This window comes from Melozone crissalis, unplaced genomic scaffold (assembly GCF_028551555.1).
Source record: "Melozone crissalis strain CALT ecotype California unplaced genomic scaffold, PUWL_Pcris_2 ptg000004l_1, whole genome shotgun sequence".
NCBI lineage: Eukaryota > Metazoa > Chordata > Aves > Passeriformes > Passerellidae > Melozone > Melozone crissalis.
The window spans coordinates 45,264,820-45,290,236 of record NW_026535782.1 but is presented as its reverse complement, the minus strand read 5'-3'; the positions used below and the strand labels follow the sequence as shown (position 1 = coordinate 45,290,236).

General features: G+C 45.9%; 2 protein-coding genes across 3 annotated transcripts in view; both read left to right on the top strand.

Annotated features, from left to right (window-relative positions):
- POLR3B (RNA polymerase III subunit B) overlaps positions 1-8,895 on the top strand; it is a 71,756-nt gene extending 62,861 nt beyond the window's left edge. Inside the window, exons 27-28 of the mRNA XM_054272925.1 lie at positions 4,025-4,198; positions 8,243-8,895. Coding sequence (XP_054128900.1) covers positions 4,025-4,198; positions 8,243-8,372 — 304 coding nt within the window. The 3' untranslated portion in view covers positions 8,373-8,895. The remainder of the gene's footprint in view (positions 1-4,024; positions 4,199-8,242) is intronic.
- Positions 8,896-18,927: 10,032 nt separating this feature from the next.
- RFX4 (regulatory factor X4) overlaps positions 18,928-25,417 on the top strand; it is an 87,373-nt gene continuing 80,883 nt past the window's right edge. For both annotated transcript variants that reach the window (XM_054274016.1, XM_054274008.1), the window contains exon 1: positions 18,928-19,138. In XM_054274016.1, the coding sequence (XP_054129991.1) occupies positions 19,096-19,138 (43 nt within the window). In that variant the 5' untranslated portion in view covers positions 18,928-19,095. The remainder of the gene's footprint in view (positions 19,139-25,417) is intronic.

Here is a 25,417-nt window from a genome sequence, read left to right as displayed (position 1 = left end):
GGTGTCTTCCTCTTTGGCTTTTCATTGCTTATTTTCTATGCCTTTTTGCTTTCCGACCTCACGCTGTCTATAGGACAAACTTGTGCTTTATGTGAAAATAAATGCCAGTGGTTGAACTGGGAAAGAAATCGTGAAAAGATTTTGTAACTCTTGTCTGAACTTTTTCATCAACCACATTGAGAAAAGGAGGTGTTGCACAACCATAGCTGCATGCCTATATGAACATAAATGATATTCCCAAATAATAGGCTGTCTGTCCTATTTTCTGTTCTTCAGTGTGTTAAGCATTATATTGGTCTTTCACATGAAAATGAAAACTCTATCTTAGCTAACCGTACACAGGATTTACTGGAACTCCTGGCTTACCCAAATCCCTTCATCTGCCTTTGTATTGCCTCTCCAACTTCTCAGCTGTTCAGAGACACCGAATTTAAATGAAACCTTAGTACCAAGTCAATGTAATGTTTATATGTAAAGATGAAGTTTGTGTGATTTCCCCCATCATTTCCTTTCTGCAAATTTGTTGTTCAGTCAGTAGCATCATACTATTTAACTAGGGCTCCTTATTTGACTTTCAGGAAAGCTAGTGGATGTTCAATTTATGCTGCCTCTTGACTAGTCTTTCAGGAATTTTCCTTTTTTCTCCTGAAATAATTAAACATTTGTTACTGCCATTGCCTCTGCTGAGAGAGTCGGCATTGCCAGCTTTCATATTTGCTATTGTTTTATCATCCATTGCACTTTCTGGAGAGTAGATTGCGTCTAACATTCTTTTTTGATTTTAAAAGTAATCCTGTAACAGCTTCCAACGTGGAGTTTGGCTGTCATTGTCTTAAATGCATTTTATTATATATCAAATGTACCCTAAGTGACAGAGCAAAGCTGTATTTCCATCTGGAATAAGGCAGAATATTTTAGCTTCTTGATCATCACTGATTCTAGCTATTGTTCTGATTAAAACAAGACTGCAAAATTGCTAAGCAGCACTCTTTGTCAACCATGGTCAAACTCACTGGGATGTTGCCCTCTTGACTAGTACTGGAAGTGAAATGCAATCCTTAATTTCAATGCCATGGGTAGTTGACAATGTATAAAACAGTTCTATATGTGGTGTTGCTCAGATACCCAGTCCTGCTGAATCTTTTTAATAGAAAACCTGCTTTTAATTTTTCTTACAAGAAAGCAATGTAAGCTTTCTGCATGCAGAGTTGTTTTGATGGACATTGTCAGAGCTGCCACCTCTGTGTCTTTGGACATGTCAGATGTGCCAGGTTCTGCAGGGGAGCAATGGGACCAACAACGCTCAGGGCTCCCCTCTGTGCTCGGGGGCTCTGCAAGCATGGGATGCCCTCCTCCTTCACGCAGGGTTTTTAGGTAATGTTCCACTTCTTGGAGATCAGTGTTTCAGCAAACAACTCCATTCAAGCTAGCCACTTGTTCTCCCTAGCAGGCACAAAGGAGATCTGCTGAGACCATGGAGGCAGACTTATTTCCCCCACTGGCCAGTGAAACAAAGTATAAGACCGTTCAGCTGAACCGCTGTTCTTGCAGAAAATACAGAATTAATGTCAATAAATTCTTAATGTGCTTGAAAACACTGAAGTTAATTGTTTTATGCTTTTTTGTTCTAAAAGCAACAGTTGTATTGAATGAAGATCACTTCTTTTTTTTATTTAAAGTATCACTGCATTTTATTTAGCATTTGAGGATTTTAGGAACTTACATATTTCCTTAATACTAAAAATATCTCTTCTTCTTGATATTCCCAATCTTGTTTTCAAGAGTCTGCTTTGTTTTCTGATGTTACATTTAGAATAAAGAAAGAAGTTAGTCGCCCAGGGCAACAGCTGCAGTGTACATGTGTATAGTGGGAAAGGGGAAGCACAGATGCTTTATAAGTACTGTTTTAACATTTTAAACAACTTTTTATTTGAAGAATTTTAAAACTTGTGTGAGCTGGAAGAATAATCTGATAATCTTAGGAAGCAGAGGATAGACTCATTTCAAAGTTCAATATTCAATCTCAATATTGAAATTTTTGGTACTTTAGAGAAGACTACTTTTTAGGTAGGTGGAATTTTGGTTTTTTTTCTTTCAATGAGGTCAGAGCCAATGGGAGTGAAATTTGACAACTAAAGGTTCAAGTTGGATTTTTTTTATTTAGGGAGCTTTTTGTAATTTTTTTAATGGAATTTCATCTGCCTTGAAAATGTTCACCCTGGATCTGTTGGAAGACCTATGGCATATCTAGGCATGGTGTTGAGGCCCCATACTACTTCCAGAGGTTTTATCTTGCTATAATTGGGGTGAGACTTTATTTGGGCTTACATTTGTAAAACTATTTTATCCTGAACAGCACCAAGTGAAACCTCTGAAAGCAGACTAGTGTATTAAATAATATTATAGAAGTCAGTCCATAAAAACAGCTCGGGCACTTCTAGCACCATAGCAAATACCTGATTCCTTGGAGGTCCAAACTGCTTTTAAAATCTGCCTCTTGGCACTTCACAAGAGAAACTGCATTCACCACAGGGTTAGCCTTTAAAACAGCATCTGAACAGTGATGGTGCCATCATCTGGGGAGGGGGCCCTGGGGAGTTTAATCAGGATGTAAACAACTTCTATCCATTCTCCCAACAGTGGGAAAAACAGAAGGTTATATGAATGAAAAGGACAATTTGAATTGCAAGCAGATTTGTTTTAAGGTTCCGCTGTGGTCAGAGTAAGAGAAACTATTTGCCCCTGAAAACAAATACAACTTGTATCTTTAGAAGGTATTTTGATCTGGTAATTAGGCTTAGTTTTAACGTGTTACAAAAGATTATTAGATGTTGAAGGCTTTTATAAATTCTTTACTGTGATGTGCAGCAAGTTGGCAAAATCTTATTTTTATTATCTTTAGTAAGCTTAAAAAATTCAATTGTTAGAAGTAATAGAAACAAAATAAACTCCAAAAGTAATGGGCCAGATCTGTCATTGAATATTTTAGGTGGATTACACTGCTACAAGTGTCAGAAACAGCACATAAACATGAGGTTTCAGGGAGCAGTGAAACTCAGTAACTTCTTTTAAATTCCTTCTCTTTGCTGTCATGTTTCAGGGAATATACTAAGATGTAAATATTCATTAAAATGCATGCAGTATATTAGTGCTATAGGAATTCGGGATTGTTTTTGTTTCATAGTTTGCTCTGATATTTGCAACCTACATGTACTGGTATATGAGAGTAGAACTGATACTATGAACTTGCAGAATGACAAACAAGAGGTTAAAAGTTTTGATTGTGTCCAACAAAAAGATTGTCTTATGCAGTCTTAATGCTAGATTATATACAATACCTTATTTTTTCACTTCAAAATCTTTAATGTATACTTGATTGCTTTATTAAAATTTTCCTCTGGCACCATAAGGACAGGAAGTCTCCTCAGACAATAAATAAAAGTTTGACTTGTGTAGAGCAATCTACAGAACACAAAAATCAGTCTATTAACCATCATACATGAAAAAAATAAACTGGATAAATGTTACTTTAAAAAAATAGCATTTCAATAATGAGTTAGCAATAAATATATTACTCATTTGCTGACTTATTTGGGTGTTCCCTCACAGATCAGAACCATCTTTGTTTTAGAAATTAGTCTTAGCTGTAGTGCAGCTGAAGCATTAGGTTGATGATTCATTAACTGCTGAATATCGTTTCATTTTGTTAGCTACAAACGATAATGTCTCCTCAAGAAAAATGCCAAGTCTCTGTCCAGATTGTGTTGGATACTCTTAGACATCTTTTTGTTTTCACTTATTCAGCTGCATTCTGAGAGGTAAAGAGCTGTGGCCTGGTGCTGCAGTTGCCACTTACAGAACTGCATCATATTGCAGGTACAGGAGCAACACATTTGTGAGGTCAGCAGCTCTGGTTTGTAATGTCCATCAACCCTGTGTTGTTCCTACAGTTTGAAGACAGCCTAGAGTCATAGAATGCATGTTTTGGAGTACTTACTGCATTTCTCAAATATTTATTTCAAAGGCAACCCACTGAAGGTCGATCCCGTGATGGTGGTTTACGTCTTGGAGAGATGGAACGGGATTGTTTGATAGGTTATGGAGCCAGCATGCTTTTGTTGGAGAGGCTGATGATTTCAAGTGATGCCTTCGAAGTGGATGTTTGTGGCCAGTGTGGCTTGCTAGGCTACTCTGGATGGTAAGTTGTCAAGTGCCTCTGTGTAACAGAACCTTTCCCTTGGTCGCAGTGCTTCTCAGTTTTCAAGAGCTCACAGGCACCAATTAACAATCTCATGCACTTTAATCAAAAAGTTCAAAATTGGCTGAATTGAGTGTGTGGTCAGTGGGCCAGGGATCTCTCCTGTTGTGGGGGCACAGGTGTTGTCTTCCACAGCTAGGCTGTTCCCTTCAGTCTGTCTGCTGACCTTCCATTCCAGTGCTGACCTTCTGTCCCACCCTTGCAAGGGGCTACTAAGCACCCAATCCTGTATATCATCTGTATTTTGAAATGGGGAGAACAGCAGTGTCAATGTACTGGATGGTTCTGCTAGCAGAAATGAGGATACTGGCTGGGCTACTCACACATCTTCCTGCTACAATGCCATGTTGAACCTCACAAGGCTGAAGAGTGAGAGTGGCACAGAAGAATAAGAGAAAAAAGCAGTATCTACTGCTTTCTTGTTCTCTGGCTACAGTGTTCATAATCCCATGCATTTGGTTTTCTTTGGCTGTTCCCCTCCCAAATGCCTTTTGCTTTGTAGTCTTGTGAAACAAGGAGTTCCTTCTCAGAGCATCAGGCAAGCGCACTGATCCCATGTTGGAGCTTGAGAGACAAGCAGCTGCCTTGTGGAAAGCCTGTTTGGAAATCCAGTTGGCTTCTGCCTGAATGCCTTGTCTCTAGGAAACTTCTCTCTAGACTGGCTGGTTTACTCTGAGACCAGTAATAACACAGTACTGAGCTGGTCTCCTGAAAACAAACTGGTTTTTAATGTAGGGGAAACATAAAACTAAATTAAAAAGCTGTGTGTAACTCACCACATGTAGCTGGGTTTTGCTTAACTGTCTCATCTCTCCAGCAATTTTGAGATGTTAGATTTAAAGTTGTCCTGTAGCATGCTGAAAATACCCACTCTTATTGGAAGATAAACAAACTTGTCTTTAAGTCTTAGAGGTCTCTGAGGGAGATGTTTTGCTTTGACCTGGTTTTGTTTTAGGCAAGCAGAAAACAGACTTGCGAGACCAATAGGAGTTTGAGATACAATGTTCTTGCAAGCCTTGCAAAAACAGGTGACCTGAAATCCCATGACTAAGGGAAGAAAAAATACATGATGCACATGCAAGATAAAGGGTACTCTAATATTTATGTTGGGAAAAGATAGAGAATTAAAAGGAGGAGGAGAAAGATTTATTTCTAAACCTCAAAAAGCTGCAGTGGGAAACTTAAGACGTCTTGGATATCAGCATTAATTTAATGGGAGGGGCAGGAAATTGGACTTTATTCACTTCACTGTCTCAAGTGTGATTTTTCTATGATGTAATGAAGTAGGAAAGTAAGGTGTATTCTCAGTTTGTAGATGTGTAAAGGTGACAGCTACTGTTTCTGCCCTTGGTCAGATCCTTCTTCTGAAGCATGTGGCTTCTGGCCAGAAACCAAGCACCACCTTTGTCTGCTCACAGCAGCAGCAGCTCTGCTCCTGGGGAAGCAGATGTTCAGACAGAGGTCGGTAAACACATGTAATCCAGAGGAGAGATGGGCCCTTCTCTGGGCATCCTGAAATTGGTGATTTTCAGCTAGGCATGGTCCTGCTGGCTCTTGTGCCATAACCCTTTTTGAAAGTCCTATTTTTCTTGAGGGTGTGTTCAGTGTACGTAGGAGGGGAGGCTTTTTTCTGACCCACGTCTCTCAAAATTACTGCAGTGCAAATAACAATTGTACGAAGTAATGTGAAAGGAAGAACATGCCATAAATCATAAAAACAACCACTTCTAACTGTGTAAAGCATTGCCCTTAAAAAAATCTAACATGCGAATGTAGCTCAATTATTTTTTCAATAAGACCTTGACTTTCAGAGCAGTCCTTGAAGATTTTCAGAGTCCACAGACAGTGAAAATACCTTGAAGAAAATCAGGCATTTGAACTTTATTTTTAAGGTGTTGCTAATACAATTAATTTTTTGAAGTTTGTAGCAAAGTTAACTAACTCCTTAAATAATTGTGAAAGAAGCTACTGTCTGACAGAGCCAGACATTCTTGCAATCTGATTCTGTGAAAAGCTGTCTGATGTGTGAGAGTAATCAATAAGAGAGCTTCTGCTGAATTTTATACTGTGTCTACCAATATCTGAGGTAAGTGGCCCTATAATGAGCATCACAGTAGAGACGAAGTCATTAAGAGAAACTTCCAAATGGGCCTTTTCAGTGACTCAGGCATTAATAAGACATTGCTGCAAGAAACCTTTTAGAAACATTGTTTGTATAGCTGGCATTAAGGGAATTGGCTTATGGAAGATGAGCCCTTCCTCTCAAATAAGGACTAGCCCCTGGGTATCTTTTTCTGCAAGATAGTAACAGCAGATCAGTGTTGGGGCCTGAACTGGTATTTTCACAGGGGAGAGGGACTCTTGTGGCAGTGATAGAATTTGTCCCTGTTAAAAATGTGGTTGAAACTTACTATGATTTACATGGGTTTATGCAGATTTTCCAACTGAGCTGTTGGAAAGGTGCTTAGGAGCAGAACTGCACTGAATGCCATGAGCAAGATTTGGTCCTTTTTTGATGATAATTTATTCTGATCTCTCAAGTATTTGTATTTTAAACTATACATGAAGAAAAATTTTATTTCTGGTCGAGATCCAGCCTTGAATGGTACAGTTGCCTTTTTCTGACCAGTGTAGTGTCAATTCTAATACTAACTGGTCTTTAATGTACTTGTTTCTGTGATCTCTGTTTGACAGAGTTTTGTGCTTACTGCACCTTTCTGGGTGGTCCCCATCAAGTACAAAGCAGGCCCAGAATGGTGTAGTTTTGAGCTTGGGTGCAGTGAGTAATCTCTGCTCCTCAGTCCCTAGGAGGTGTAATCAGATGCCAGACGTGTGCTTATAGCAGAGAAGTTGTGTCTCATCAGGCTTCCAGGGCCTGCAAGGAATTCTGTCCCTCCTATAGAAAGCAATTGCGTGCTTGCCATTGCTAGAGAACGGCTCCCACTGAGGTCACTTCCTCCCACCATAGAATGTACCTGTCCCTATAAATAGGGACTAGGGGAGTAGTTATAAACCTGCATTGACTGTGAGCCTTATTCTGTACCATGGAAGCCTGCAGGAGTTTTGCTAATTCCTCCTTAATTGGATCTTCAGACTGTTATGACTTTATGGCAGAAATACAAATTTGAAGCACAGGAACAAAAAGAAAGGAGCTTTGTTAGACCATTAGGAAGTGCTTAGTCACTCTTTGTTCCCAAAGGAGTGGCTTTCTCAACTGTCCAAAACCAGAAAATTTAATATATAGGAGAATGAAGAAATAGGGAGGTTGGAAATGGGTTTTTATAAGAAATATTTTCTACCACCACTGAATTTGAGTCCAAATACTGTAAAGATGGCTGACTAGCCTATTTATTCCTTATATAGTCACGGTTATATCTATTTGGCAAAAAAACCCCTTTCTCTCTGAATTTTAAGATCATTAGAGCAAAGAGCACCAAGATGTTGTGTTAAAGCAATTTTACTGAGTTTCTGTGCTGACTAAAGTTTAAAGATCTAAGATGAGAAGGGCCTCTTTTCTGGAAAGTGTAATGATTTGAGACATTATAGGGTGAAATTGCGTATTAGAAGCCTTCTTTCTTCCTGACTCTTCTTTTTGTGACATACATATAGCATGGAAATTGGACTGTGAACCATTTTTTCAGAAGCACTTGGCTTTGTTCACCTCCTTTCTGTCGCTGTGCAGTGCTGAATTTGTTGACATTTATGTGAGTGCTAAAGAAGCAGAAGTCAGTCCTGTTAGGTCCGGAGCACTGAGTGATTGCCCTCCTAGAAAAGTGCAGGTTTAACATTAAGCTCCTGTTGATTATTGAAGGACTTTAAAGCTATGGCTTAGGCACTAAAATGTGTCTCAAGCATTTGGTGTTTCTAGGACCGTGGCGAGTGTTTAAATGTAGATGGATAAAACAACAGTGGCTAGTGGCTAGAAATTGGGTTTTTTCAGCAGAAGTTATTGACCAACTCTTAACTTTTTGTTTGTTTCCCTAGGTGCCACTACTGCAAATCTTCATGTCATGTGTCTTCTCTGCGCATACCTTATGCCTGTAAACTCTTATTCCAAGAGCTGCAGTCCATGAACATCATACCTAGGCTAAAACTTGCTAAGTACAATGAATGAACAAGATGAAAAAGACCCCAAAAAAGTACCTTAAGGAATTATATGAAAATTCAGCATATCTCACTGGGAGTTTTTTTGGTGAACAGGAATAAACACTAAAATCTGAATTTTAGTGGAGGTGCAAGACAATAGGAAATCTTTCTTACATATCCTCCTTGTGTTTAAGCTGACATGGATGAGTCTGTCAGTGAAATACACCAGGAGCAGTTCTGAAGCCTTGATTAGTCACGAACAGGACATGTGGGAATTGAGGAATAAGGCCATGGTCCAGCAAAGCACTTGGATCACTTAAAAAATCCCATGCTTGTGTTTGAAAAGGTCTTTGCTGGGCTAGTCATAAGCAGAGCTAAATACACATCCTTTTCATAGAGGTTAAAAATGTTTTCCAAACCATTGTAATAAATGTTTTAAATAATACTGGCTGAATATGTTAACAGTTGTGTAAGGATGGTAAGGTGTTAAAATGTGTAAACCATTTTCTGTTCCTAAAGCATGTTCATTAAACTGTTAAAATTTTCTAAAATAGTGTCAGTGTTAGAGAAATGGAACTACTTTCTCAAGGGCTTGAGAAGACATTTTGAGTGAGATTTCAACATGCAGGTGCATTTGTGTGCCAGCAGTGGTGTGCTTGTACTGGTAGTATGTTGCCAACTAAATGTACGCAGTTTCCGTGAAGTTCAGGGGAGGAGGTAACTGCGTATGTAGCAAGTGCATGATACAGCACACAGATATCCATTCCATTCCTGCTGATGGTAGCAGATCTGATAATACACTGGCTCAAAGTCCTGAAAAGACAGGCTGCAAACACCAGGTAATGATCATTACCTAGTGTGCTGTCATAGGACTCTAGAACTTCTAGAATATTAACATAGCTAAAACATTTTAAAAACAAAACCAAACCTCTGAAGAACAACAAATCCTTCTCTGACATTGAAGCAGGTTTGAATGACCTGAAAGGATTTAGAAGGGGAACAGATGGATTGTTTTCATGAGGTCTAAGCCTAGAACTAAAGCAGTGGATGAACTAAGAATCATTTAGTACTCTAAACTGATGAGCTCTTACTCAGTTAACTTTTTAAGCAAAGGACAGCAACATGCAGACTTCCTTCAGTGAAAAGCAGCACTCTGGGTCAGCGAGGATACGGAACACTGCCTATGATGTAGAAGTCCTGAGATGCTCTTTGGCTCCTCATGTGTCTGAACTTTGTGTGCTGATCTTTACGATCCTGGTGATCCTGACACTGCTCATGCAATAATGTTGCTTCTGTTCTCTTAGCTCTGAGCTTAGATGAGTATTAGCCTGAGCAGATTTCTTTTTAGCCTTCCACTAAATGCCTAAACTTGAACTTTTGTGTTTGGGCTTAAAAACCAAGCCTGAAGAAATAACATTCTACTTTCCTCCTCTTTTTCCCCCCCCATTTTTCTTGCAATTAGACTGGTGACAACACAGATGTCAACACAGCACAAACTGGATTGAAAAAGCACTTGAAGCAGCTCTTCCAGCATCCAGACAGCTCAGGGTTATTTACAAAAGAGTTTTAAGAGAATGAGAAAGTGACATCCTCCACACTGGAGGAAGAGGTTAGCCAAAAGCCTCAACTGAATGAACAACTGCTTTGGTGCCTGAGATGCCCAGCTGCGGCTCGGGAGCACCAGCAGAGGGAGTGAGCCTCTAAGGCTGCGGCTGCTGGGGGGCACCACAGAAACACGCTGAGGATAAGGGTCCTTGCTCCCTAGTCCTCTCCCTAGGCTGGGTGGTCAGAGCTGCAGGACATGAAAGACTAAGCAATGTGTACATTGCATGTGTGGAAATTGAAGCAGTTACAGCAGAGATGGAGGAGGAACAAAAAATGTGCTCATGAGTAACCTCATTGAGAGAAAAGGTCTGTGTGCAGCCCTGAGGAGGAACCTTGCAGCTCATTCACCTCAAGCTGATGGAAGCATGGGGATTAATGGATTTTCGAGGGTGAAGGATATCCTGTAATAGCTGGGGTTTAGGAAGAAAGGACCAGCCATAAGAATGATTGATAGATCCAGTAAAGTATAGAAACTGGACGTATCGGGCAGTAAGTGAGGGTAACCCACTATCAGCTACTCTGGTGATACCTACATCAGCTGTGTTTATACATCACTGCTGCCTGACCTAAGCCTGTGCCTACACTGGAGGCTTATTTGAGTGCAGATCTGGGTTGAAACTGATGTTTACTTCTTCTGTCTCTCTAGGAGGCAGCCTATGTTCCATCATAATTGACACCTACAAGTAATCTCTTGGCAATGGAATAAGCATTACAAAACCAGCAGCAGAAACAGAAGGCTATGGATTCCTGAAATATGGTTGGTCAAAGTGGCAATTCATGGAAGGAATCGTGCTATAGTCAGGAAAAAATTATAATGCATGGACTGGTGAGGTAAAATACAGAACCCCAGAGCTGTCACATTACTTTCCTCTAGTGAGCCTCATCCTTGCAGCGGTTTGAATTATCTTCCCAGACAACCTCCCCTCCCCCCCTTTTTATACTGTGGATGCCTTCAGAAAGTAGGTCTTATGTCAGCTCATAGCTGCATTGCTGGAGCTGGTATTGCCCAGATCAACCCTGCCATCACTGTCTAACTACTGAATTAGATACCGTATTCTGAACAGCACCTCACAAAATCTGAAGGCTTTAGCTCTAAGAGCTGTGGCTAGAAAAGTACCACAAGGTTTCCATTCCATTGCAACTTCTTTATTCCCTGTATATAGTGCCCAGGTCTTGAGCATCAGTCCCAGCATCAGTCCCATACCAGATGCAATCCATTTTCTGATGTGAGCTAGAGCTGTGTGCTGCTGTTGGAAAAGATACCTAGCTCCATGTAGTAAAAGTTATCACTTGCTTTGCAGATAAAGGGTTAGATGCTATGTATCCTAATGAATACTGTACATGTCCAGCCCCACTGTTTGGTTGTGAGAAACAGAATGAAGCCAGGGCTGAGCTGCAGAATGCTATGGGGTAGAGAGCAAAGCACAGGGCTTCTGGCCAGTTCTGGAGCTGAGAGCAACACAGGGCACTAGTTCAGAGTTCCGAGAAACAGCTTCACTTCAGATCATTTATGTAACTCTTACAGGTATTTAATGTTTATTTTTTTCTTAAGGTAAATGAAACATTGAAATAAGAAAAACAAACCGTAAAGGAAAATGAAACCAGACTGGCCAATTTTCAAACAATTCAAAGAGGTTATATTATGAAATAAAGACATACTGAGATGTAATAATTTTAAGATGAAAGTAAAGGAAGGGCTCCCACTATGCACAATTGGTTTTGTTTGTAATGCCCATATCTCGTTAAGAGTTTTTCTTACAAAGAAGCTTCAATGTGCAGCAAAGTGAGCTTTTTAATTCTTTGGACTCCTTATTTCTTGCTTAAACAGGGAGGAAAACCAATGAAAAACATAGACTCATGATGATGAGAAATTACTATGTCTCTTCTCATGTTTTCTAATGGTAAATAAAGAAAATATCTGTGGTTTATAGCAAAATGGGAGTACATCATAATTAAAATCCTATGAAGACTGAAGAATATTTCACTGGTTTGTGGTAACAAATGGCAAACTAATGAAAAGTGCTGTGCACCTGACAATGAATTTGCAAGCCCTGCTCAGACCATCTGTAAGGCCTGACAGTAACTGGTGTCACACAGCTGCAAAACAAAACTAGAAGGGCTAAAAATACTACTGTACTTTGCCCCAAGGCTGTTGAGGATGAGGATGGCCCTAGTGAGTGGAAGCATAGGCCTTGAAACAAGGTCACTGGCTTGCAGCCCTCCCACAGGAGCCCTCCTCAGCCGTGTCTCAGCACAAGCGCCTCTGGAGCTGTGGCAGGGAGTGCCTCCAGCCGGCCTCTCCTCCCATTGGAGCTGAGGATTGTTTTACAGCCTTTTGCCGTTTCAGCAGGGCCATGGGGCACTTGATGAATCCCCTCCTCTGAAGAGGACGTGACTTGCCCAGGGCCACAGAAAAACTGTGCCAGAACTGGGATCAGGGCTCCACAGTCCCCAGGTGCCAGACACGTGCTTGCCTTAAAACTGAGCACTTCATCAAACTGTAAAATCCAGCCAGATGGTGACTCGTTACTATTATCTGGACCAGTGCTGGGAGGCTTAACGTGTGCAAGGCACGATGAGGATCTGGATTCCAGTTTCTGTGTCTAAGGCTCAGAAGCCCAGAAATGGACCCATGTTTTGGACCTAAATGCTGCTAGGAACTTGAATGTGTTTGAACCGAATTCTGACATCAGTCCATCTTTCTCATGAAATATTTCTATCTCAGCATGAGCCCACCAATTTCAGTGGAGGAAAGGGGTTCCTTTCTTTGGGAAGGGGTAGAAAGGTGCAAGAGTAAGAACATCTACTTTTGTCAATCTTACTCTGCCCTGGATGTGTGGCCCCAGTCAGACTCTGTGCTTTCAGGTAGTGAAGACTGCATGACTCAGTTTTGCCTCTCTGCAATCATTTAAGAACTCACCATATGAACGTGGGAGGCAAATGCAGCCCCTCTGCCTTCCTTAGTATGAACATTCATACATCCCAAAACACCAGAACTCTCAGTTAAACTCTCCAAACCTAGGTCAGAGCTAATGAAGAGAATTTTTGAAGTTGTTTTTTTTTTTTTTTCAAAAAGCAGTCAATATGGCTTTATTCTCTCTGTCTCAAAATCAACAGCAAATTTTTTTGTTGTCTACCCAGCAAATGGACTTAGGCCTTTGTTTCACCTTCCAAAAAATTCTTCTAAGCTCATGAGCTGCCCATTGCTCTTTTCATCTCACTGCTGGGGAAAAAAACTGCTGTCTGTTTCTCCTAACTGCAGTTACCTGTTTATTTTTGTGTTTCCTGAGGCAGGTAACTCTGAGGTGGTTCCGGTGACCACATATTTTTTCCAATAACTTTGTTGTGCATGTCCTTATCCCCTCCTCCCAGTCAGTATAAAAACAGCATGTTAGATTCAAATCAAAAGTCATTCCCTGCTGCTAACTGCAGCAGAGCCTTTGTCTTTCACTAGCCTGAGTTTTGGGGAGCTCCTTGACCTATGCATATGCTTTACCATTGCAGATGGTGCACTGTTGTCATTGTCTACTTGACAATAAAACTTTATAAACTAAGAAATAGCTCAAGAACTAAGAAAGAAATGGGTGTGCTTAACAGCAAATAGCTCAAGAACTAAGAAAGAAATTGGCATGCTTAACAGCAAAGTTCTAATTTCTTGCTAAAATTATATTCTAATAATGGAAACGGTTTTCCCCTGAACTCCTGGTGAATTGGAAACTTAAACTCTTCAAGCCTCCCCCTGCAAGTCAGAGGCAGGCACTGAAGGTAATTCTCTGTGCTCCAGGCAGATCAAAAGAAGCTCATTATCAGTCGATCATCTAAAAGGATATGACAGCTTCACATCCAGTTGTTCGGCAGCTGAGATGCAGTCTGGAATGGATCTTTTCTGTGTCTGTTGTCTGTAATAGCTTTTAGGGCTGGCTCTTCTTCCAACACACAGTACAAATCCTCTGGTAACTAGTACCAGCCACACACAACAAAAGCCAGCTAAATCTGGTGTAAGCTCGGAAATCGATGACTGCTTGCCCTTTTCTCAAACTCAAGTCATCAAGTGTCTCCAGGCTGAGCGTTCTGGTCAGCAGTCCTGGGGGCTGTGGTTCTTCTCAACTACACATGCTGATACTACCCACAAGAGTGAATTCCCTTTCTCCCTGCAGACTGACCAGTGACCAGTGTGAACCAGTGGTCTCTTCTGGCAACACTGTCACTGCACTGCTTTATAAACAAGAAAAGAGCTTGGGCTGAGCACAATTCCTTTCGCAGACATTAATAAGAGGAGATCATCTAAGGCCGACTGTGCTCATCTTCAACAAAACTTGGCTTCACAAATGTCTACAGTTACAGCATACCAGCTGCAATTCATGTTACTTTTCTTTCCAACTAAAAGGAAGGTGCCCCCTGCCCTGTGCATGTGCAATCCATCATTTGCATACCTTTGCTCTTCTGATAGTTTTCTCCCAGATACCTGCATATGTGTCTGCCCTAGCCACTTTCTCGTGGTGCTTGTGTCAATTAAAGGCTTTTGAAGGAATTGCTGCACTTGTTTACCTAGGCAGCCTTTTGATGTTCCACTCCTGGTTCCTGCATCTGTCAGCATCATGTTCCCCAAGCACAGACACAGAGTTGATTCCAGAAGTCATCTGTCAGCTTACTCCATATCCTGTCCTTCACCTATACATATAGCTTCCTCAGGGGTGTTAATATATGTAAAATAAAGTTAACATTTCCTGTTCTGGTAATAAAGATGAGGAAGTGGGAAAGAGAAGCCAGTACAGAAACAAGATCCTTCTCTGTTTCTTCCATGGGATTTGCCCAGAAGATGAAGATAGCAGAAACAGGAACGGAGCTGGGAAGGAAGGTTGACAGAAGCATGGGTTCATGATGAGAGGAGGAGGCTGCTGGCTCAGGCAAGAAAATATGGAACAACTCACTGCAGGCCACTGATAAAATAATGAAGTGTCACTGTGTGTTTGGCTGTTGCCAGCAACCTCACAGTCTTCACAGAGATACTTCGGGTCCAGAAGGATCCCCTGAGTCACTGAACTCAGATCCCTGGTATTGCAAAGAGCCATCTTATGTAACTCCTTTTACGAGCAATTCCCATCCATTCCTAAAACTTATGCAGGCTGCCTGGGAATCTATGGGAAAACTTCAGTACAACTTCAGCCTTTAGTTGCATTTAGTAGAATTAGCTAAATTAATATATAACAGTATAATTATTTTTTTTCCTGTGCCAGTAGTTTTGCTGAAAATGCTTTCCTTGGGGTTTTTCCCCAAAATATTTGTTAAGAGTTCAGTACAGATGCTCAGAGTTTAGTACCAGCATAAGGAGCTTTTTATGTCAAAAAAAGTGTGGTCACAGCCTACTGGCACAGACAGCTGTAGAGTAAAAGACAGTCCTAGAAATGTGTTTTTCTGCAAGATCTCAAAATACCTGGATGGTAAGTTAACACAAACTGTCATAGTTCCATTCTGCCTCTGTTTTGCTGAACCATCAAAAGAAACTCATTATCTGTTGGTCACCTAAATTGGTATGTCAGCTTTGCATGCAGTTGTTCAGCAGCCTGGAATGTGTCTTCTCTTGATGATCTCGCTCTGCTTTCCTGCACCAACAAAAGTTGGTATTGTTGAATAAAGATGATATTCTTTTCACAATAGCAGCTGAATCCCGATCCACTCAAAATGCATAATCTGATGCAGCGTAGGGTTAATCTCCATATATTTTATGGCTTGTGGATGATCTGCATAGGCAAGAACTTGGAATGAAAATTCCCAATTGTATACTTTTTGCATCCTTGCTGAGACCTGCCCATTGTATTAAATAAAAAACTGTAGCTAGTGACTTGTAGTGCTTCCATCTGAAAACTGCCAGCCTGCAGCACAGGAGATGCTCTGTGCTTTCAGAAGAATAAAGTACTTTAATGTGTCCTATGTGATATCCAGAAGCATGAGATTCTATTTAAATAGATAAGCAAAACCCAAACAAGACATACTAATGGAGCTATGAAGTACACCGGAGTGACCTGAGACACTGGAAGGGGGGATTGATTAGGTAAGCCGGAAGGCAACAGCATTGACATATTCCACAAGAATGTTGGGACAGGAGCTAACCTGGAGAGGCAGGGAGTAAACACATTGCAGCAGGTATCTCTGGTCTAACAAAAGTGCTGCTGCTGATCCTACCCATGCATCATCCTCCATAGAGAACACACACCTTTGCAGCCTGTCAAAGAATAGCCCAAGCCTCCAGACTTCCAGGCTGTGCTCAATGCCATCCTTCTCATCGCCCCCAGAAAGAGCATATCCCTATCTTCACAAATCCTGTGTTTTCATTTTGCTCATCTCTGAAATACCAGCAACACAAAAGCATCTCTGAAGCTTTACACTGGTGAAGGTGAAATTTCTACAGCTGCAGGGTGCCCCTGATGGATCCTCTGCGGCTGCCACAGCATGTGTTCCACATTTCCATCAGCTGGGCCCCTGCCTGCGGGCACCTCCCCGCGCCACGGGGCGATGGATGGCGAGTGCCCGCGGGCTTGTGCCAGCCCAGGGCTGGGCGCCTCGCCCCGGGGCTGCCGAGGGCTGTGACCACCCGCTGGAAGCCAAGGTGACGCCAGGTAACTCCCCGCGAACAGGCGGCGCCGCCGGCATCCTCCTGGCTTTTAAAGATAACGAGAGTTTCAAAACCCCTTGAAGAACGAGCCCTGCTCTCAGACAAAAATGTCCCTGAGGTTTTGAGGGGTCTTCTGCCCCCGCACGGAGCCTTGGGCTCTCCTGAAAAGAGCAGGCTGGTCCCGAGGGGCCCTCACCCACGGCCTTCCCTCGGGCCTCCTTAGGGCTTGCATCATTCACGATAAAGCCCTGGGAGAAAAAAAAATGGGAGGAAATCCATTAAAAGGTGGACAAATGTCACCGTTTTGGCTGTGACGGTCAAAATGCACCCGCATAGTCCGCAGGGGCGTTTTGCGACGGGGCTAAGCGTGTCCGCTCGCTGTGGGAGCGGGAGGCTCCCCGGTACGGGCGGTGTGGGCGAGGCGGCCGGGCCGGAGCCCCGCGGGGGCGGCAGCCGGGGGCCGGGCAGCCCCGAGGAGGGCGGGCCGGGGCCGATGGGTCCTTCTGGGCAAGGCCGGGGCGGCAGCAGGAGCCGCAGGCCGCGACGTCGCGGGGAGGCAGCGTGGCAGAGCCGGCGTGCCCGCCCTGTCGGGGCCCCGGTGCGGCGCCGCCTGGAGCAGAGCCAGCCCGGCGGCACCGGGGGCTGCGGGGAACGGAGAGATGGAAGCTCCCCGTCGGCATTGCTATGGCCGTCGGGAAGCAGCAGAGCCCCTGCGCTGGGTTCGAGTTGTTTTTTGGTGGTGTAGAGGGCAGAGGGAGGAGAAGCATCAGCCACGAAGACCTTGCTCCCGCCTCGCAGGACGCATCCCCGCGGCGGGCAGAGCCGGCCGGCGTCCTTGCCGCCGCTGCGAGGGCTTCTCCGCCGGCTGCGTACTCGATTTTGCACCGTCTCTCTCCGATATTATTTTTACTTAGTGGACATTGGGGGGGTCCCCACGCCAAAACTCGGCCCGTGGGGGTGCGCAGCGGCCCCCCCGGTGCCCGCCCGGCCCAGCCCGTGGGGCCGAGGTGCTCCGCCGGCTCCCCGCCGCCGGGCCGCCTAGGGATGCGAAGGCACCGCGGAGCTTCCTCTTTAGAAACCTCGCCGCTTGTTTTGCTGTGTGGAGTTGGTGGTTTTGTTGTTTTTTTTTTTCCCGACGGGGAGAGGGAAGGGGGGTAGTCTGGGTGTAGGGAGGGGAGAGGGGGAGAAGAGTGGAAAACGTTGGCTCTGTCCATGGTCAAAGTAATTCAGCTATAATCCCCCTTTCTCTTCCTCTCCTGGAGCTCTATTCATATTCTAATCACAGCTTTTCCTTCCCTAAACCAGCCACTTTTATCAGAGCCCTAGCTTTGCACTTTTACTTCCACTTCCAGCACATACAACCGCACGCAGAATAAGCAACTTTTTCCAGCCTCTGTCCTGCCCCACTCTCCCCCCGCAGTCCACTAACCCGAAAAGGGATCCTCGCATCCTCGGACTAAAGCTGGGAGGCAACATCAGTTCGAAAGTGCACCCGTTTAGTTCTTCAATTCTCTTGGCAATCGGGATCTCCCACCCCGCTGCTTTCCGCCCGGTCCCATGGAAAGCTCTCCGGGTCAGCCGCTCTCCGCTGCCAGACCAGCCGGTGGCGAGCGGCCCCCACCCCGCCTTGCTCTCTCCCCTTGAGGCCCGGGGAAACGCACGAGAGTCCCTGCTGCAGGTCTGCAGTGCCAGCATCGCTTGCAGAGACACTGGCAACTTCTCTCTATCCTCACACCCCTCTTTCCCACACACATCGCCTTTTTTTTTTTCTTTTTTTCTTTTTTTTTCTCTCCAGTAAACTAAGCTTACAAGATATTTGGGAAGCTGTGCAGCTTCCAATGCCATATGCCCGCGAAGGATCCTAACCCAGCGCCCACCGGGAGGAGGAGAAAGAGGAGGAGGAGGAGGGGAGCTCGGCCGCGCTGCACGCACACCCGGCAGCCCCAAAGAGCACAACCCCAAACCTACTGCCCGTTTGAAGATCTAAGCCAATTTTGATCTCGGTCTGTAATGAGCCAAGGACCTTGGGTGGGGGTTGGGGGAAGGAAAGGAGGAGTGGAAAGACCGCTGGAACTTTAAATAAGAAAAACGTTTCTAATGCTCTAATAGAAGAGGGAAGTCGAAGTGTTGGGATTGCGTAGATCTAAAGCCCCCCCTTTTTGGAGGAAAGCTTTTCTTATTCAAAACAGCATCACAATGGGCTTCACATTGAGCCTTGCCACATCCCCATCTGAGTAGCAGCCATTCATCAGGCTGGCTGGCCTATCAATGACATTTCTCCCATCAGGGCTTCTATAAAATGATGCTTTTTCCCATGAAACATCCGCAAACATTTTGACGGGTCTGGCTTTGCCCCGCTGGATTACGGAGTGTCCCTCTCTCCCGCTCGACACCCCCCCTCCCCAACTATCTGCCTGTGTCCTGTCTCCCCACCCCCTCGCCGCTACCCTGCTCCCTCTCCCCTGCGTATCTCTGAGATAGGGGCTCTGCACACCCCGGGACCTTGGGGCTCCCGTCCGTCCATGGGAAGAGCATGCATTGCGGGTTGCTGGAGGAACCCGATATGGACTCCACAGGTAAGTCCCCCCCGCAGGCAGCGGGCTCCTTTCGCCCCTTAGGGAGGACTTTTCAACTTGACCGTGGCGACGGGGGCAGCGGGGGGAGCTGCCCGCCGCACCGGCCTCGCAGGCAAATGAGCCCGGGCGTGTGCGGGGCAGCGGGGAGCGGGGACGCGGAGGGGGAGCTCTCGCTCCCGGGCTGGAGGAGCCCTATGGTTCCACTTGCAGATACGATGGAGCAGAGGGTGTTTTCTGATTTTTTGTTTTTGTTTTTGTTTTTGTTTTGTTTTTTAATTTTTTTTTCGCCTTCATCATAGGCTGTCGGCCAGCAAACTAATTGCCTCCCCGCTTCTAGTTTTAGGCGCTCACTTAGGCTAGTGCAGCAACTAGGCGGGAAAACAGTTTGGGCAAGAAAACTGTGTTTGCTAGGGAAGATGGTTGGTGGGTTAGGGCAAGCCCAGCACCGAGGTCATCCTGTCCCGCGGGCAAAGTCGGGGCTGGGCCGATTCGGAGGGAAGGAATTTTGGGGAAGGGCAGGGCTGGGTCTCTCTCCCCGCACCTCCAAAAGATGCTCTGGCCAGTCCTGTAACCTGGCGGGAGACCCGTGGCCGAAGTACCACCAGCGGGCGCCGCCAGCGGGGAGAAGCCCCGGCGGGAGGGGACAGGGACCGCCGCAGAGGCGAGGCCGCCCTCCCCGGGGGCCGCGGCCCGCGCTCCGCCACCCGACGGCCGCCTCTGCCCGGCCCGGGGGCGGCGGCGGTGGACGGGAGCCAGGCCCCAGGCCTAGGTCTTCCCGCTGTCAGCCGGCAGCCTCCCGAAACCACGGCCCCTGCTCTCCCGCTCCCTCCCGCCCCCCTGCCCGCGCTCCCGCGGTTTCCACCGCGGCCTCTGCTCTCCCCCGGGCTTCCGCCTGCCGAGGAGGGCGGGCGGCCGCCACAGTCACCTCTGAAATTTTCATTTATTTTATTAGCGGAGGAGAACACTCCCTCCCTCTCCCCTCCCTCCCTGCCTGCCCGCCCAGACGCACAGCCCGTAGGTTAGGTAGGGCTCAGCCCGGGAATGGCCCTCCCGCCTCCCGCTCCTGATCTATCCCGTCCCCTCGGCAGCCGCTGCGCCGGCTGTGACCGCCGGGCTCGGCGGCGAGGCGGCCGCGGAGCTGAGCTGCCCCGACCCCGCAGAGGGATCTGGTCCCCTCCGCGCCTCCCCGACGGCCTCGGCAGGCCGCGTTCCGCCGCTCTGTCGGGGCCTCGCCGCTCCTTCCCGGCTCCTCCGGTGTTGCCGGCACTGTGCCGGGCAATCTGGTGCAGGTGGAGACGGGGCAAGGGGCGACAGAGAGAGGCAGTCCCGCTTCGGAACCGCTTCGCTCCGTGCCGCCACAAACCTGCGAAGGTCTTTCTCATCCCTAGTTCCCAAGGCGGCAGATGGGCTCTTTGTAAAATTTAAATATTGATTAAAAACAAGGAGGAAAAGACAGAAGGGAGGGGTGCTGCCCGACCCGGCTCGGCCGTTCCTGGAGCGGTCCGAGCGCGGAGCGCTCGATGCACCGGGCAGGCTTGGCCCCTCACCGGCCACCGGCGACACCAGCCGGGTTTGGGCCACACGTGCTGCGGAGTCCCCGGGACAAAACCCAAGCGAGCTGTTCTGGGGAGAAAGTGTTCGGCGGGGAAGGAATCGTTGAGTTCGCGTCAGAGCGTGTGCAGGAGCTAAGAGGGTGTTAGATATAAGTTCTCTTGCCGTCCCGCGGCACTACTAGGCGGGGTTGAGGGGACTGCCGGCAACATCTCGTTGCCGAGAGGAACGCGCCTTTAGGGAAAGAAAAAAACCAAACCTAACAAAAAAAAGCCCCGCATTTTCTGTCCCTCTTTTAAGAATTATCGGGTCTCGGGCTTAGCCGACAGAAGGAACTTCATTTCCTAATTTCAGTAAGGTTGTAATAAGAGGCAGCATGATTGATTAAGATAATATTAATCAGAAAACACTTTAGTCTTGCTAAGCAGATGGCAAGAAAAGTGGAGCTTTGCAGTTGTCTCATTCAGACACCTTAACCTCCCTTTCACAGGACTTAATCCAATTAGCTTTTCTCCTGAGTTTCAGTTGTTATGTAAAGATCCTTTTGCATTGTGGAGAAATATGGCTTCATTGAAAAAAATCAGTCATCTTTTAATTCATCTTCAACAGATTTTCCCTAAACCACCGGGATTAAAACAAACAAACAAACAAACAAAAAAGACCAAAAAAAACAAACCACCCGCGATTCTAATTTTAAGGCAGGGAGCAGTTTGATTCCTTCACCTATCCCAACAGTGCCGTGTGCTTCCAAAGAGTTTAGTTCCCGTTCCTCTAATCTGTAGAGTGGCCCGTGGGGGCTGTCACCAAGGCCAAAGGGCTTTCTGGCCGCCTGGGCTCCCGGAGAGCCCCCAGCCCCAGGTGTCCGGCGGGACAGCGGCAGCGCCCCCGCAGCAGCGCCCGGCCCCGACGGCCCAGCCCAGGCGCGGCGGGGCACGGCGAGGAGCTGCCCTCGGGGCTCTGCCGCCGCTGTCGGGGCTCTGCCGCTGCCCTCGGGGCTCTCCCGCTGCCCTCGGGGCTCTCCCACCGCTGTCGGGGCTCTGCCGCGGCCCACACAGTAGGGCCACACGCCCTTGTCGATGGGTCTGTTATGCGTTTCATCGCACGGTTTTTCCGCCGCCTTTAACCCCGTCAGTCGCCGCCCGTCCCCGGGTGTTGTTTCTCAAGCTCGTAAGTCCCCCGAGCCGGGCCAGGAGCCGTCGAGCCGCCGCCGGACTCCCCTTCGCTGTGGGGCACTAGGGGGTCGTTCCGTGGGATGTATCCGGCTTTTGGGGCTTGCCCTGCCCTCGGCCCTGCCCTCACCTCGCAGCCCCGTGCCCGCCTGCTGCCTTGGGACAGCGGCACCGCGCCCGCCTCAGCCCGGAGGAGCCGGGGCTGGCAAGGGGGCTGTGGCGGGCTGGGCGCTCCGGGCCGGCGCCCGGGGCTCCCCGAGGGGCGGCGGGAGCGGGCGGGGGAAGCTTTGCGGCGATCCCGGGCGCTCACAGCGGCTTTGCTCAGCCGCAGCCCCCCCTAGTGACACGGGCAAGGTGAGTGCGGGGCGCACAGCCCCGGCCCCGCTGCAGGAGCCGGCCCGGCAGGGGATGCCGCCCGCTCGGAGCGGCGTGCGGGACGCGGGGCGCCCTGGATCTCCCGGGGGATGCCGAACTCCTGCCCCGGCAGCCCCGGGAAGGTCCCGCCGCGCCGCTCAGGGAGCCCGAGCCCAAGGAGGCGCGTTCTTGAAGCGTAACTTTCCTGCACAGCTCAGTAAATAGGCCCGCTTATTCCTGTGTTGGAGCCAGGCAAAACCTCCGCTGGTTTTCAGGCACTAGATGGATGAGATCCTTGGGACTTGAAGCTGGGACTTAGGAACTGATCCAAAGCCCATTAAAATGAGCAGAAAGCCTTTCAGCACTGTCAAGGATGTCGGGATTAGGCCCTTAAAGCAGTTTGTTTGAACCACGAAAAGCTGCTTGCGCTGCCTGCGTTGAAAACTTTGTGGCAGTGGCCAGATTTCAGTGTATCTTCTTATCAACATAGACAGGTGTTGCAGCAGTGGTGGGTGACCTTTGCTACGAGGTTGCCATTTAAAATGGTTCTAGCATATTAAGCATTGATTGAAGAGAATTAATGGCTTTCATATCCTGGTTCAATCAATGAAATCACCAGTATTGATACTAAATACTTGAATGCTAGTTGGGAATGGAGCTGTGACGTTTCAGAATGCATGTATGATGCTAAAGTGCATGATCCTTGGTCCTGATTTGTTTAATCCAAACAAATGGTTGATTTTGCTTCTGAAAAATGTTTGCTTTGCTTATTGCAACACAGTAAAGAGGAAGCTTGCTATTGGCTTTTTTCCTTTACTTTCCTTTTTTTCATACTTTTTTCATACTTTTTTATTCCAATAAGGAAAAAATCCGTTCTTTATGTTTTAGATTTTGTGTTTATAAAGGTTCTAACCTGCTGAGCAGTTAGGATGATCCAATGATTCTTTTGAATCCTAAATTTGATACCATATGGAGATGCAGAAGAAATACCACTGGTCTGTTATATAGTTGAACCTGAGTATTTGTCGTATGTGATTTTGTATCTTACAAGATTTTGCAAACTAAAGAAATGGAGCAGGGAAACAAAAAACAATGTTTTTTTGTTTAAAAAAGTGTTTTCTTTTCTGTGAGCTGCAGAGTTTGTGTGGGCAATGTTTGCACAGCAGGGCCCAATTCCTGTCATCTCCTTCTGCCTTCAGCAGCCGCAGCAGAACAAGGATCTAAACCCAGGTCCTGTCACTGGATCAGGTCTTCATTTCTGAGGGGGTTTTAATAACTTTGTAAAATCTGTAGGATTTTTTAGAGATTTTGAAATGTGATGAAAATTACCTTGACCTAAGAAGTTCATCTTTTAAGTCTGACTCAGAGAAAAGAATGATTTTATGAATTACTTATCTGCTAATGAATTAATTCTAAAATTCTTAGGGAGAGGCAATTGTGATATTTTTCACTGCTCTGTAATATTTACCTGCAGTAAAGACCTTTGAAAGGATGGAAATAAAAAAGAACTAAAACAAGGTTTTGCGTAAGAATAGCTATAGAACTCTAGGAAACTTTCATTTATTTAAGTTGGAGTTTATGGTTTACAGTCCTCAAGATTTTGAGTGTAATACTCGTTACAAAAGAGACTCTGGATTCTGACAGCGTACTGTAAAGAAAGCTGCAGCCTCAACTGGTCTGTTTCAGGTGCACCCTTACTATAGTGAACATATATTGAGTAAAGACCTTCTCAAATGTAGAAGAGACCATTTTGTGCTAAGATACTTGTGATGCTGATGCAGCTATCCTGCTTCCATCTGGGTTGTTGGCTTGCTTGCCTTTAGAAAAGAAGGCTGATTTTCAGCTGGCAACGCATTGAGTGTGCAGGCAAGGAAGAAGGTTAGCGTAGGTGTAAAATCTGCAGTGTTTCTGAATGTAAACACCTTTGCATTTTGCTAGCTTAATTTTCAGCTGGTTTGCAAGTTAGGACGGTAATAAAGAAGTGCATCCTCTGGAATACTATTTCCAAACATAGGATTTCGGTTTAGCAAACTAAAGATCAAACCATGGGATCACTGAAATCTGCTTGGTGATGAAATTTTAGTACCTCTTCAGATCAAGACTTTTGAAGAGGTGGCCTATATACAGCTAGGGCTTGATTGATCATAACAATGCCTTGAGAGCAGTGGTGGGCTGTCATGTAACTAATACAAATATAAGGTCAGTCCTTTGGGGATGCTTGATGACACTGGAGTACAAATAATTAGCTCAAAATTCTGTGAGTGCTGAGGTTTGTGAACTTCCTGAGTTCACGCTCTTGTCTGTTTCCCTGCATCTGTGCTGGATTTTCTGTTTGTTTCATTGTGTGTGAAAATGAATACCCGGTATGATCCCAACCTGCTGGAGCCCAGCATCCTGGCAGCTGAGGGGATTTGGTTGCTGACATACTGATGAGGAAGATGGATAGTGTAAAGGCAATTCCATGGCTGAGCGATCCTATGGATAACAAGTGTAGGAAGGAAGAGTATGCGGTGATGATAAAGCCAGTGGAGGCCTGTGCTGGTTTTTTAGGATATCTGGACCACTGGCATGTTTACTCACCTCTTTGGGATCCTGTAGAATTGCATATATGTGCCAGAGACTTTCTGGAAACTTTTAAAGTGAATACAGTTTGCTGTTGGACAAGGGTCCTGATGCTGCAGTGGCTCTGCAAGGGAAACACCTGTTGAAGTCCATGTGTGCGCCTGAGGGAGGGCAGAGGCCCAGGGTTAGCATGTAATGATCCCTCCCCACAGCTGGAAATGTGTAATAACTTAATTGTAGCTATTTTACATGCATAATTAGTGGTACTGGCCTGTTTCAATTTACATTTATTTTTCTCTCAGGAGATTTGCAGCAAGAGTAGTTTATTAGCTATGAAATACTAGCCGGTGTTAGAGATGGTCCGTAAAGTCAGCATCAGAGTCTTTCTTGCTTACTGCAAGAGCTGTCTGCTTATAAACACATGTTGAATTAAATGCTTTTGACCATTCCTCCCTTTATGATCAATTTGAAATCAGGAAAAAGTGGTGAGGGTTAAACAGAGCCTTGGTTCTCGCTGCACCCAGTAAGAGAAAGCTCATTTGCAGCTTAATTTGCCTCAAGTCTGAAATGTGAAATGCGGGGCTTGGTGCTGTCTTGTTTCCTTCACTTCAGCTACAGTTAAGCACTTTGTTTTCTTTTGTTG